Here is a 12,504-nt window from a genome sequence, read left to right on the forward strand (position 1 = left end):
AAGCAACCCTGAATTGCAGCACTAGCAAAAAAAAAGCCAAACAGGTATATTGTCAAAACCCTTGAAGTTTCACTAACATAGACACTGCATTTTTGACAATCACGATAGCTGTTCTGGCCAAGGAAAGAAATATGCTGAAGATCAGCATGTTGCTGTATTTGGACAAAATGTTTGATATTCCATGGGTCATTTTTTGTTCTATAAATATGTGGTATTCATGAATGATATGTATAAGAGCACAGTTTTTAAGCCCATGGCTTGTTACATGGGGGAAGGATGTGTTTTCAGTTTAATTTGAAGTTTGAAAACTTTGGTCCAAGAGTGTGAAAATAACTGCTCCTGTTGAGACCATGCCCTCACAGTCTAGTACATAATCAAGCCATATACAAAATGACAAGAGGTATTATGAAAGAAAATTGTGTTTTCTGTTCTTACCGGAATTGTTATGAGTTACTTAATTTTTTAAAAAAAGTTAATTATGTTTTAGTGTCTTTTTTTGCTTTAATAAGAGGGCAAGAAATATTTTAATTTGGCTGAGATTTTAGTATCAAACTGCCAGATAAATTTTTAGGAGACATAGGTGCAATGCTTAGCCATTTGGGCTTTGTGATGCTTCTTAGATAGGAATGGCTTTTGAGTTTGTGTGTGGGGAGTGATATTTGGGAGGGGAAAGCAACAAAAGTGGATGTAGAGCAAAGCAGGGCTCATTGAGCAACTGTTGCTGTGCTGTGAGACACGTATACAATGGTCCGCATTTTCGCAGGGTTGTTGAGAGAAGGAGAGAGGGAAGACTGGAAGGAAGATGGAAGTAAAGGCTGAAGCGTTGGTGTCTGTGGTTGACAATTAGACAATTCATTCATTTATTTATTCCAGTCAACAGACCAGAAATAAAACCAAGCACTAATCCAATCAGATTACATTTTATTGTTGTTGTTGTTGTTATACATTTTAACAAAGTACAGTGTTATTCAGTTCATAACCAAATAGAAATACAGAGAATATTGTAAAAATGTCTCTCCAGAATTTAAATTTAGTATTAGGAGGGTCCTTCTTCTCTAAGGGCCTTCCTAGACGAGGCTTTAGCGCGCCTTCAGGGTTGGAACCATTTTCATAGATGCTTCCTTGTGCTGAATGGTTTTAAATTTGATTCCATTCAATTTCTGAAAGTCGCAAGTCAAGCATTGATTCCCATTGAAGTCTAAGTCCCATAGAATTGCTGTAAATATTTTGTAGAAGCCAATTGTAGATCAATAAAGCCACCTCCTTTAACATACTGTTTCAGTCATCACAACAATTCTCTGTGAGTTCCTGGGTCCTCCCTGTGCGTTGTGCAGTTTTTGCATCCAGTCAGTTCTCCATCATGGGAAATCTGTACCAGAGATTCCATAGACTAAAGATTGGTTTGCCTCTTAGGAAGAAGTCTAATGAGATTGCTTGCACAGGCTCCAAAACTGAGGATGGTTGAAAAAGGGAATTAGAAATGATAAAGATGGTGCAAGTCCCTTAGTTCAAGGTCTCCTTAAACATAATATGGCTTTATAAAAGGGATTCTTTATTTTGGTCATTGCAGATTTCATACATTTTATAAACTGAATAGCCTCACAGGGAGGGATCTCCATTTTTACCCATGGGATTGAAGTATCCCTTTTAATGAGAGTGATCGACTGACAAATTAGCATCATTTTGACTGAAGTTAGCTTACCCAATAGTGACAGTTTTTTCCAACTATGGAGTTCTTGTTTAATATTTTTAATTAATGGGCTTTGGTTTTAGTTAATTATTCAGCCCTCTTCTCTAATACTTGGGTGTGGTTATTGACCGACCAGTGAACATCATTAGGAATAACCACACCCAAGTATCACTTTAAATGTATTCCAAACCATCTGCTTGGTTTCCTGCGGCACATTTACTCACATCAGTGCTGACTTACTATAATTAATTTAGAGCCCCAAGCATTTTTGGAAAATGGTCAGTGTCTCTGTAAGAGCCAGCAAGATTTTCTTGACATTTGAGAGGCATAAAAGTATGGCATAACTGAAAAGATTTACCAGGTGTTCCTGATCCCAGAGTTTAACTCCTTTAATTCTACCATTCTGCCTTATCGTATGGGCCAAGAGCTCTATCACTAGAGCAAATAAGGCACGAGACAGAGGACATCCCTGTCTGGTGCTCCTGTGCAGCAATGTCAGAGTAGAATACACAATCAAAGGCCTTAAAGGTATCTAGTGGTAGAAAGGAAATGTATGCTTTAGCATGGGTGCCACGATGCAATTAAGCCTAAATTGCTGAAATAAATGGTGAAGGTAATAAATGTTTGCTATATTTATTCAAAGAAGGAATAGGCCAGGTTGCCAGATATTGACTGGTACATGGGCACCTAGTAAGATTTATGGCTAAGCATGAATTTGAATCCATATCTCACCACCACAAGTCACTCCATGTACTATTGCATAGTTTTTATTTTCCAAACAAAGGAGAGGATGAGATATAAGAACCTGTGGGGATGACAAAATCCACCTGAGAGTATAACTCCAGTATAGTGCAGCAGCAGCGGTACTCAGGAACGCACAAGTACAAATTTGTTTGTTGAAACTGTGCCAGGGCTATCAGAATGCTTCTCTGTTTGTAATGCCAGAGAATGTTGCTTGGTAACTAAGGTGTGGGCATCATTTTTAAGGAAATGTTTATGCTTCATTAGTTCCATATTGTTCTAGCAGTGAAACAGTCTGTATTTAGTCAGCCCTACCCAAATATACTGAGTAGGTTGGTAAATAATTGAACTACAACAAAGAGAGCGTGTTGTTTCTGTTTTGGGTCTGAAGAGACTATCCTTATAAGTTTTATATTTTTGGCCTTAATTTATACTTAAAAATAACAGAAGTTTTAAAAAAGACTCCCTGGTTTTTCTTCAGTAAATGCCTATAATATTTTCATAGAAGATCATCTTTATGACCTTTTATGATTGCTATAGAGGCGTTTCTGGGCAGCACAGAATCAGTTGCTTCTGAACAGAGAAAAATGTCTTAAATTTAGCATAGTGATCTCTGTCTCTTCACCTCAAAGAACACTACAAAACTGTGAACCCCTTATTGTCTTTATCTTGATTACAGGTGAATAGCTCACCTAATGGGAATGTGTTGCTATTAGATATTCAAACCTCTTTAAAATATAAAATATAATGCTTTGGGTTGCATCCAACAGTGTTGGTTACATCTGTCAGTGTAACCAACATCGCTAGTGAAACAATTCTCTCTCCCACCTGAAGCCTCCCATACCTTCCCAAATCTATTCCAGTGGATTGGGACAAATACTCTGAGGAAGAGAGTATTGCATCTCCTCACATTATGTTGAATATAACCTTGTGTAACCATAAAAAGTAGATATTTGAAAGTGGGGGGGGGGGGAACCATTCTAGCAGGGTCTAATTTGATCTAATATCAAGAGTTTATGGCTGAAAAAAGCTTATGGAGACAGTTGATGATATATATCCCTGTTATATCTGCCTTCAACATTGGCCCAATAGCTCCTCAGTACTGCAATAACATCATATCTCAGTATATCTATGCAATATATATATATATATATATATATATATATATATATATTGCATGCAAGCCCCCCACAAACATATGTGTGAAATTAGAAGAAAGATTATTTTGATTGACTAAGTCCACACACACAAAAACTGTTAATCATTTGTTAACTATTGCCTAAATAGGAATATACTGTCACTGTGGTTGTAATTTGTCTCGAATGAAATACACCTATTCAATCAAAACATTCAAGCAGCCTTTTCTAAAGGTACTTGACATTTCTGCCCAGTAGACTGTCAGAATGTAATATGTCATCCCTGAAGAATACCTTGTGTGTGTGTGTGTGTTTAAAAAACTAGCCTTATCTGTCAGATTATGCATAGTAATATTATACAGAACTATTAGTGCATGTAGATTCCTTATGAGTGAATTTCAAAAATGCACCAAACACTTGAGAAGGATTTAGACCCTCTCAAAAGAAATACTTAAGAATATGCAAATACTCTCAACTGAATCAAGTTGAACAGATGTGACTATCACAAACAAGGCAAGCTCTTTTCCCTGGCCGCTGCTGTCAGTCAATGAACAAGATTAAGGTCAAAGGTTTTGACAATTTGTAAAAGGAAAAGTGTGATCAGGGAATTTCAATTTATTGTACTAATATGAACAATAATAATCTCCCATTGTGCTGTATTGTGAAAATAGCTTAATATTACAGCTCTTTGTCTGAATCCAAGATATATTGTAGGAGGTGTTCCGAAAGTAGTAAGAGAAAATTATCACACTTTTTATTGGCTTTCTATGTAAATCTGTATGAACAGTTTATTTCCTAGTAATGTTTACACCACATTACGCTTTTGTTGTATTATAACCTAACCAGTTATCAGCTGGCTCTGAATAAGAATCTTGCTAAAGAGAAGCAAGGTCTATCTGGTCGATCAAAAACAGAGAGACACCAAAGTAGCCCCCTGAACCCCCAAAGTGACACAAAACTGCAAAAGTGCTTGTTTATTTTTATGCCAGCCTGCCAGACATTTCAGAGAGGAACTCCTTCCTCATCGTCTACCTAAAACAGAGAAACACACATATACATCCAAACTATATAGTGCAAAAAACACCACAGACTGATTAACTGCTTCCATTTACAAATGCATTACGAACATTTAACACAAGAAAATTTACAAAAAATAATAATAAATAACTCATACATGTATTTATGAACAAAATATAATAAACACAATCACCCACTAAAACGAAGACTCTCTTATTTGCATTAGTCAAAAACTGCTTGTCACTGCACCATGTTCACATGACTCGTATATCAAACTTAAGAAACATAGGTGGAAATATTTCCCTAGGGCTCATGTTAAAAAAACAAAATTTAGAGTGCTATTCTTTCCTCTCCAGGAACTATCACTGATCTTCGTTTTTATAAAGAAGTAAAAACAAAAAAAAATCCCAAACAATCGTAAGGGAAGAAATTGTATCTCCTTATTCATCCCTTCTGGAAACAAACTCCCAAGCTCCAGAATCCACTGGACTGATTTTCTTAATAACATTTTTTTATAGTATTCTAGATTTTGCTTTTTGAGATGAGCCTTAGAGGGAAATGTTTGTACCTGTGTTTGTTAAGAGAGAGATGATTTAGAGTCATGTGAATAAGCAATGACAAGGAGTTTTTGACTAAAGTCGATAAGAGAATCTTAGTAGTTGGTAGTTGTGTTTATGATATTTAAATAGTTTCTATATACATTCATGTCTGAGTTTTTTTATGAGTTTGTAATACATTTGTGAACAGACAAAGTTAATTAGTCCATAGTACATTCGTTCTGTATATGCATACAATTATAATGAGTATTTCTGTGTTTTAGGCAGCCTCCAAGGAAGTTTATCTCCAAGATGTTGTACAGGCTGGCACAAAAATAGGGCGCTCATTAAATAAATAACTAATTCACCGTAGTAGTAATAGTATTGATATACTTTTATTTTATAACCATAAAGTTTCATGGTGGGTTTTCTTTCTTTAAGGAATCTCCTTCTGGACGCAGGAAAGCTCTTGCCACCAGCAATATTAACATGAAGCAATATGCGAGTCCTATGCCTACACAGACTGATGTTAAGCTAAAATTCAAGCCTTTGTCTAAGAAAGTTATATCTGCCACCCTGCAGTTCTCTTTGTCATGTATTTTCCTGAGGGAAGGAAAAGCAACGTAAGTTTTGTGTGAGATGACAGAAAGTTGTGTTTTTCCATGTTCCAAAGAATTATTTTTGAGCATGTTTACTGTATATACTGTTTGATTCTGAGAACATTCTCTACCATACCATATGTTTTTTGACTTGGTTAAGAGAATGAATAGTTGGGAATTCCTGGGGCAATTTCACCTCAGCCATAAACCAATGCAATGCCATAGGCAAGCAACTATTCTCTCAGCCCCAACCCATAATTTGTAATATGAGATAACAATATAGATCTACCTTACAGAGTTGTTTTAAGGATTAGAGAGCTAGTGTTTATAACACTTCACATAAGAGAGCTTCAGCTATCAGAATTGGTTTGCTTCTTTGGGGAATGCTGAACCTGGGTTTTGAATACAGTCGGTGATGGTGAGTTGCTATCATCATAAAAGAGAAATATAACCATTGGTTTTAATAGGTTTGGGTGTTGTGGCTTAGAGAAATCTTGGGTACTGTGCAGCAAGAGATAACTCATATAATTGGTCTCGACACATTATTTGGTGTAGGTGAATTGTTGTTGTTGTTATTGTTAGAGACGAAGACATGCAAAGCCTAGCAAGTCTGATGAGTATGAAGCAAGCGGATATTGGAAATTTAGATGATTTTGAGGAAGACAATGAAGATGATGAAGAAAACAGAGTGAACCAAGAGGAAAAGGCTGCAAAAATTACAGGTTCGTTTCCCCCCAAAAGGGTGACAATTAAAATGGCTTTTGTCTTTTAACGTGGTTTTATTTGCTTATTTATTTATAACTTTTGTATGCTGCTCCACATCCAAACAGATTCCAGAGGGATGAACAAAGAGGGATGAAATGATAGAAAGATAAAAAGAATAAAACATATTGTAATTATTATTTTTTAAGCGCCAATAAAAACAAGGCTGTTCTACCAAGGAAGGTTTAAAAGACTCCAAAAACAACACAATGTTGGCACCTGGAGGTAGTACAATTCGCATTGGGATTGTACAGTTACATTTATATCATAGGTAACCACTCTATGGTAGGCATACCACAAGTGATGCAGGCAGCTGGTGTTTGTGGTGCTCTTGGACAGCTGCAGAAGAGCCTGAAAGTCTGGCTATGGCAAACAGTTGTGCACTCTTGCCTACCTCCCCTTTGTTGTGTTGCTGGCTGCTCTCTAAACCAGTGGACTAGAGCCAAACTACTTCAAGGCATGGGGAGGGGAGGTTTCAGCATATGTGTTTTAAGCCAGCATTTAATGGGGCACTGTGCCCATGCTGATTCTGTTACACCCCTGCCAATTCGGTTTCACAAGTGGCTCCCCGTGCTGATACTGTTGAGCAACCAGGACCCACCATTTCCACAACAGAGATTTAACACTTCCTAGAGGAAGACCCAAACAAGCAGAAATCCTTGTTTCAGGATTGGGCTGGTTCTGTCTGTATTGCCTGTCCTTTTTACTGCTTGGGGTGGACTCTGGGATTGACTGGGTAGAGCTTTGGCTATTGGGCGGTATAAAAATGTAATAAATAAATAAATAAATAAATTTTCTGGATCATGTCTTCAGGATGGCAGAGTTCCCTTATGTGAGCTCCATTGACCTGTCCTGTTCCAGAAACAAGCATTTCCACTCATTTCTGTGTGCTCCCAAAAGTGCTAAATCTCCATTGCACATACACTGGGCTCCACTTGCAGAACAAAATCTGCAGAAGCAGAGATGCTGCCCTATGTGTATACAGGAGTCCTGCTGAGGCAGTGAAGAATGTATTCCAGAAAGGAAAGCATGGGAGAGGTCACAGGTCACTGGCCTTTGCCTGAGATGTCTTCTGGGACTGCAACATGCAGGATGAAATTACCTGCTTGGGTAGTAAACCACATGCACTCTTGCAAAACTTAAACTGGCATTCAGAACACTAGGGTAGTGACAGGCAACTGGATTTGCTCTGCACATCCTGAAGACATGATCCAAAAAATAAGGGCAAGATCTACTGAGTCAATCCCAAAGTCCAGCTCAAGCAGTAAAAAGGATGATAGGCAATACAGACAGAACCAGTGAGGAAGCAATGCCACAGCCAGAAACACTTTTGTTGGAATTATAGCTCTATCACTGCTCTGTCACATGGTAGAGGTACAGTTTAGCACAGCTGACAATACCCTCAGTAAGGGAATGTGTCCTTATATGGAAAAAATGACTCTATAGGGGATACAGTCGAGTAGTAGGCATTTGAAATTTTCAAATCCAGGAGTATTACTTCATGTGGAGATGAACATAGGAAAGGATAGTCACAGAGGAGAGGGGAAGAACCAAGGTTTAAATTGTGTTATGCAGTCACAATTCATGACATGCCTTTTCCTTGGAATTCCTCATGCCCTCCTTGGTCCTCCACCAAAGCCTGCATCAAACAATTATGTACGGGGATGGAGGCTTCCCTGCTGATGCAAAGAACCCTAGGTGGGGCACTCTGGACCAAGACAGTATGCAGGAGCAAAACTCACCTTTCCTATGAAGTCTTTGGTAGATCCCTCTCATTTCCATGCCACACCTGTAGCCCAGTAAAAGTCTATGTAAGTTGAGTAACCATGTATTCTTTCCCTGTTTTTCCCCTCCCTCCAAATCCCTCCCTTTCCTCTGTTGTTTCTGCTGTTGAATGTTAGATTCAAAGTTCCTTGGAACGGGGCCCTGTACTTTGCAAAGTACCATGCACATTGATGGCAATAATAATAATAACAACAGCAACTCAATTGTTCCACTCTCCATAAACATATACATACCAATTAAAAAACGTAGGCAGATAAATTGGTTAAAAGAGAAAAGACGCCTTGAGTGCCATTTTTTGATGGAAAGACGGTATAAATCAAATAAATTAATAAAGTGAGTGTTAAGAGGTTTGATGATTTATGTTAGATCTGCCTGGAATTTCACAAACTTTTTATCTAATACAAGTTGACTAGGTAAGTTGCATACCTTACATCCACAATTGTATTTGTCTATCAAAGGATTTGTGCAACTCATATCAAAATCCATACTGGTGTAATACCTTTATTAGTCAACCAAAATATGACAATAATGTGCAAGATGTGTGATTTTCAAGCAGGTTGGAAAAATTGAAAGATTATGTTTCCCAGGGAGTTGTTTTTTCATATGCCCAACTGGCATATGCCCAATCTGTGCCTTCCCTTTTCCCAATATTTGCAAATTATTATTGTTATTATTATTATTATTATTATTATTATTATTATTTATATAGCACCATCAGTGTACATGGTGCTGTACAGAGTTAAAAGTTACATTCAAGGAGCAACTGTTAGAGTAAACATAGCTAGACTCATACCACTTTTGAGAAATTATTGAGCTTAAATATATAGAAAGCATTATTATCCAAAGTATATTATATATATGATAATGGAACAGAGGTAGCTAAACAAAAGTGGGAAAGAGAATTTAACGTAACAATCATGGTGGAGCAATGGAATTATGCCTGTTCAAAAATCTGTAAGAATTCACTAGATGTGACTTCTAGAGAAAACTTCTATTAAATAATATATATGCGATATTATACACCAGCCAGGATGTCTAGGATGTTTCCAGTGGTAACAGGTGCTGGAGATATAATGGTAGGGGAATGTTTGCCTATATATGGTGGCATTGTAATCCTGTTAAGGAATATTGGAAGAAGATAAATTGCAATTAACTCCAACAACTATACTGCTGGGTGATATTAAAGATCAGATCTCTAGAGATTTACTGATGATGGTGAGTTATAATGGCTGCAAGGATCCTCTTAACAAAAGCATGGTGATAAACATGCATACTATCTCTGTACAAAGAAAAAAAAATTATAATGAATAAAATAACATTTTTTAAGTTGCTATGGGAGGGAAGAATGAACTCCATCCAAATTTTTCAAAAAGAGTTGGATACCATTTATCGATTATTGGAATAGGTTCTGGCTAGGTGATTTAGCAACTATGGATATACTAGATCTGTGTTAAGTTGAAGTAATGAAATTGTTTTGAATAATTGTAGTGGGAAACAAAATTAAAATTATATGTAATGTTTAAAAATGTGCAAGATTTTGAGATCAAGATCTCTTCATCAGGCAAGATGTTGCAAAAAAAAAAAGAAGGTTATGAGGGCAGAATTGGATGGGGGGTGGGGAGAGTCAGAAGTCAGTGCCTGCATGTTCAGAGTCCTAGGAAGAAGTGCGAGAGGAGAGGACCTGTGAACATGCGAATTCAGCTCTACAGGTCATGAGTCCTGGATCTGGCCTTAGGGCTGCTGGAGCATGAAAGAGAGTTGGATCTCCCTTTCAATTCATTTTTTCTCTCCATCATATAGATGGTAGTGTCCCTCTACATTAAAATGTTGAGGAAAGTCATCGTAAAGGTGCAAGATTATTTTACCATTATTGTAATGAGTCACCCTAGAATGTATTCCTAAATTAACATGTGTCCTTTCTTTTCCTTTTCTCTTTTTCAAATAACAGCATGCTTTGTACTCCTTTTCTTTTAAATGGTCTTACCTTACAATTATCTTGACTGGCTTCTGTTTACAGAAATTGTAAACCAGTTGAATGCTCTGAGCAGCTTAGATGAAGATCAAGATGACTGCATAAAGCACGCAAATATGCTTTCGGCTAAATCAGCCAGTTCCTCTGAAGGTCTATGAGCTTTCTCCTTCCTTTCTCTTTCTGATTGTCTGTATTTTACTGTGTCCTGTTATCCCCCTGGTTTCCATTCCTATTTAAATGTGAGTTGTACCTTTGTGCTTGACATCCATTGCAGTCTCTGAAACTAATTTGTAGTTTGACAAACAGATGACGATATTATGCAGGTGTTTTAGGGGTGAACAATCTGTGGGCCTTCGGATGTTGTTGCACTGCACCTCCCATCAACCCCAGCTAACATGGCCAGTAGTCGGGGATTTGGGAAGCTGTAGTACAACAACATCTGGAGGGCCACAGGTTCCCCACTCCTGATTAGTCATTAGTAAAATTAGCTTACTGATACCACACAACTATATACATACTTGTACTTGAGATATTTTAAAACACCACAATAGTTCCCAGAGGTTACCTGTATGCTGCATGTAGGTTCTTCTCCTTGGTTATGGGAAACGTCATTCTTTTTCTATTTTGACACAGGTTGCTTATAAAAAAAAATAGGCCAATAATTTCCACTATTTTTGAGGCAGGAGCAACTTTGGTTCCAGGCACCACCACCAAGACCACTTGGGGGGATTTCCTGGGCCAGCGGATGCTGCTCGTCTCATCCCCTCCCTCCAGAAAAGCTTCCATCATACTTGCCTGGAAGCCTTTTCGGGCTTCTCCTCCATGTAATCCAAGGAAGTTCTATCAGTCAGTATTCAAATTGCCAATCAGGAAAATTCTGAAAGGATCACTTGGTCCTTAGATTGGGATGGATCTTTTTCTCATCATTTTGAGAGTGCTCTGCTTTAATCGATGCTGCAGAATCTCCCGGGCAAGATCCATCTTGCTCTCTCGCTCTTTGTCTGCGCATTCTGTTTTACCTCCAGCCCCTGCATAGCGCACCACTGCAGCTAGCCAACCACACTAGTCTTTTCCTCTTGGGCTCTTTCCCAACCACAGCTAGTTGGCTGATTGCTCCTGCATTCTCCTCTGCCTCCCCTCTCTGCCACCTTATCAGTGACGAGCAGCAGATCTTCTGACTCCCCAACCTAGAAGCCCTTCTAAACCGAAAGCGAGAGAGGGAGAGGGAGAGGGGGGAAAGCCACAGTTGAGGTGATTGGGAGCTGCCAGTGGCCCTTGGGCCTTGCAGTGAAGAACGTTGGCCGCTAAACAAAGAATGAGTCTGTTCTGCCGGATTCTGTTCATTTCACTAAGCTAATAATGTGTTACAAAATACATGATATAACTTCTACAACTGATAATGTGGTTTGATTAATTGTTCTCACAGATACTTGTGTTAAATACTTTGAAGAATACAATCTTTGTTTAAACAATAGATGTCCAATCCTAACTCTTGCTGTATTGAAAAATACTTTATTTGGCTTCTCAGAGCTTATCAACAAGCTAAATTTCCTGGATGAAGAGGACCAGGACTTGGCCAATTCCAGCTCAAATCCATTTGTAGATCCTGATACAACAGAACTAAACCCTTTCAGACACCCTGATATAGAAGGTATAAAATTTTATTTTGTACATTTTTGTTGTTTGTGGATTTACAGTGGCATTGTATGTTAACAGCAAGGGATGTAATAATTCAAAATTCTGTATTGGGCTTTTTAACTTGTTCATAAATTATCTGGAGTTAGGGGTGAGCAGTGAGGTGGCTAGGTTTGCTGACAATACCAAATTATTTAAGGTGGTTAAAATGAAAAGGAGACACTTCAAGCTGGGGAAATGGGCATTAAAATGGCACAATTGGTTCAGTGTAAGCAACTGTACAGCAATGAACATGGTGAGGTGGGTGGGAATCCTAACTTCATACATACACTGATGAGACTGAGCTGGTGGTGACTGACCAGGAAAGAGAACTTATGATGGAAAGCTTTATGAAAACGTCAACTGTGTGTGTGGCTGCTGTGAAAAAGGCAAATTCTGTGTTAGGGATAATTAGGAAAGGGATTAAAAATAAAAATGCCAATATCATAATGGTGCAACCCCACTTGGAATATTGGGTGCAGTTCTGGATATTGCACCTCCAAAGGGATATTGTAGAGCTGGAAAAAGTGCAGAAAGTGGTAACCAAAATGACCCTGGGGCTGGAGCAGCTCCCCTATGAGGAAAGGTTACA

General features: G+C 38.2%; 1 protein-coding gene across 4 annotated transcripts in view; it reads left to right on the forward strand.

Moving 5' to 3' along the window:
* EHBP1 (EH domain binding protein 1) overlaps positions 1-12,504 on the forward strand; it is a 313,384-nt gene that overhangs the window by 114,425 nt on the left and 186,455 nt on the right. For 3 of the 4 annotated variants that reach the window (XM_063115970.1, XM_063115971.1, XM_063115972.1), the window contains exons 6-8: positions 5,562-5,743; positions 6,302-6,441; positions 11,767-11,889. In XM_063115970.1, the coding sequence (XP_062972040.1) occupies positions 5,562-5,743; positions 6,302-6,441; positions 11,767-11,889 (445 nt within the window). Of the gene's footprint in view, positions 1-5,561; positions 5,744-6,301; positions 6,442-10,283; positions 10,389-11,766; positions 11,890-12,504 lie in introns of all 4 variants that reach the window. The other variant, XM_063115969.1, reaches the window with a different exon arrangement.

The sequence above is a fragment of the Elgaria multicarinata genome, chromosome 2 (genome assembly GCF_023053635.1).
Source record: "Elgaria multicarinata webbii isolate HBS135686 ecotype San Diego chromosome 2, rElgMul1.1.pri, whole genome shotgun sequence".
Lineage (NCBI taxonomy): Eukaryota > Metazoa > Chordata > Lepidosauria > Squamata > Anguidae > Elgaria > Elgaria multicarinata.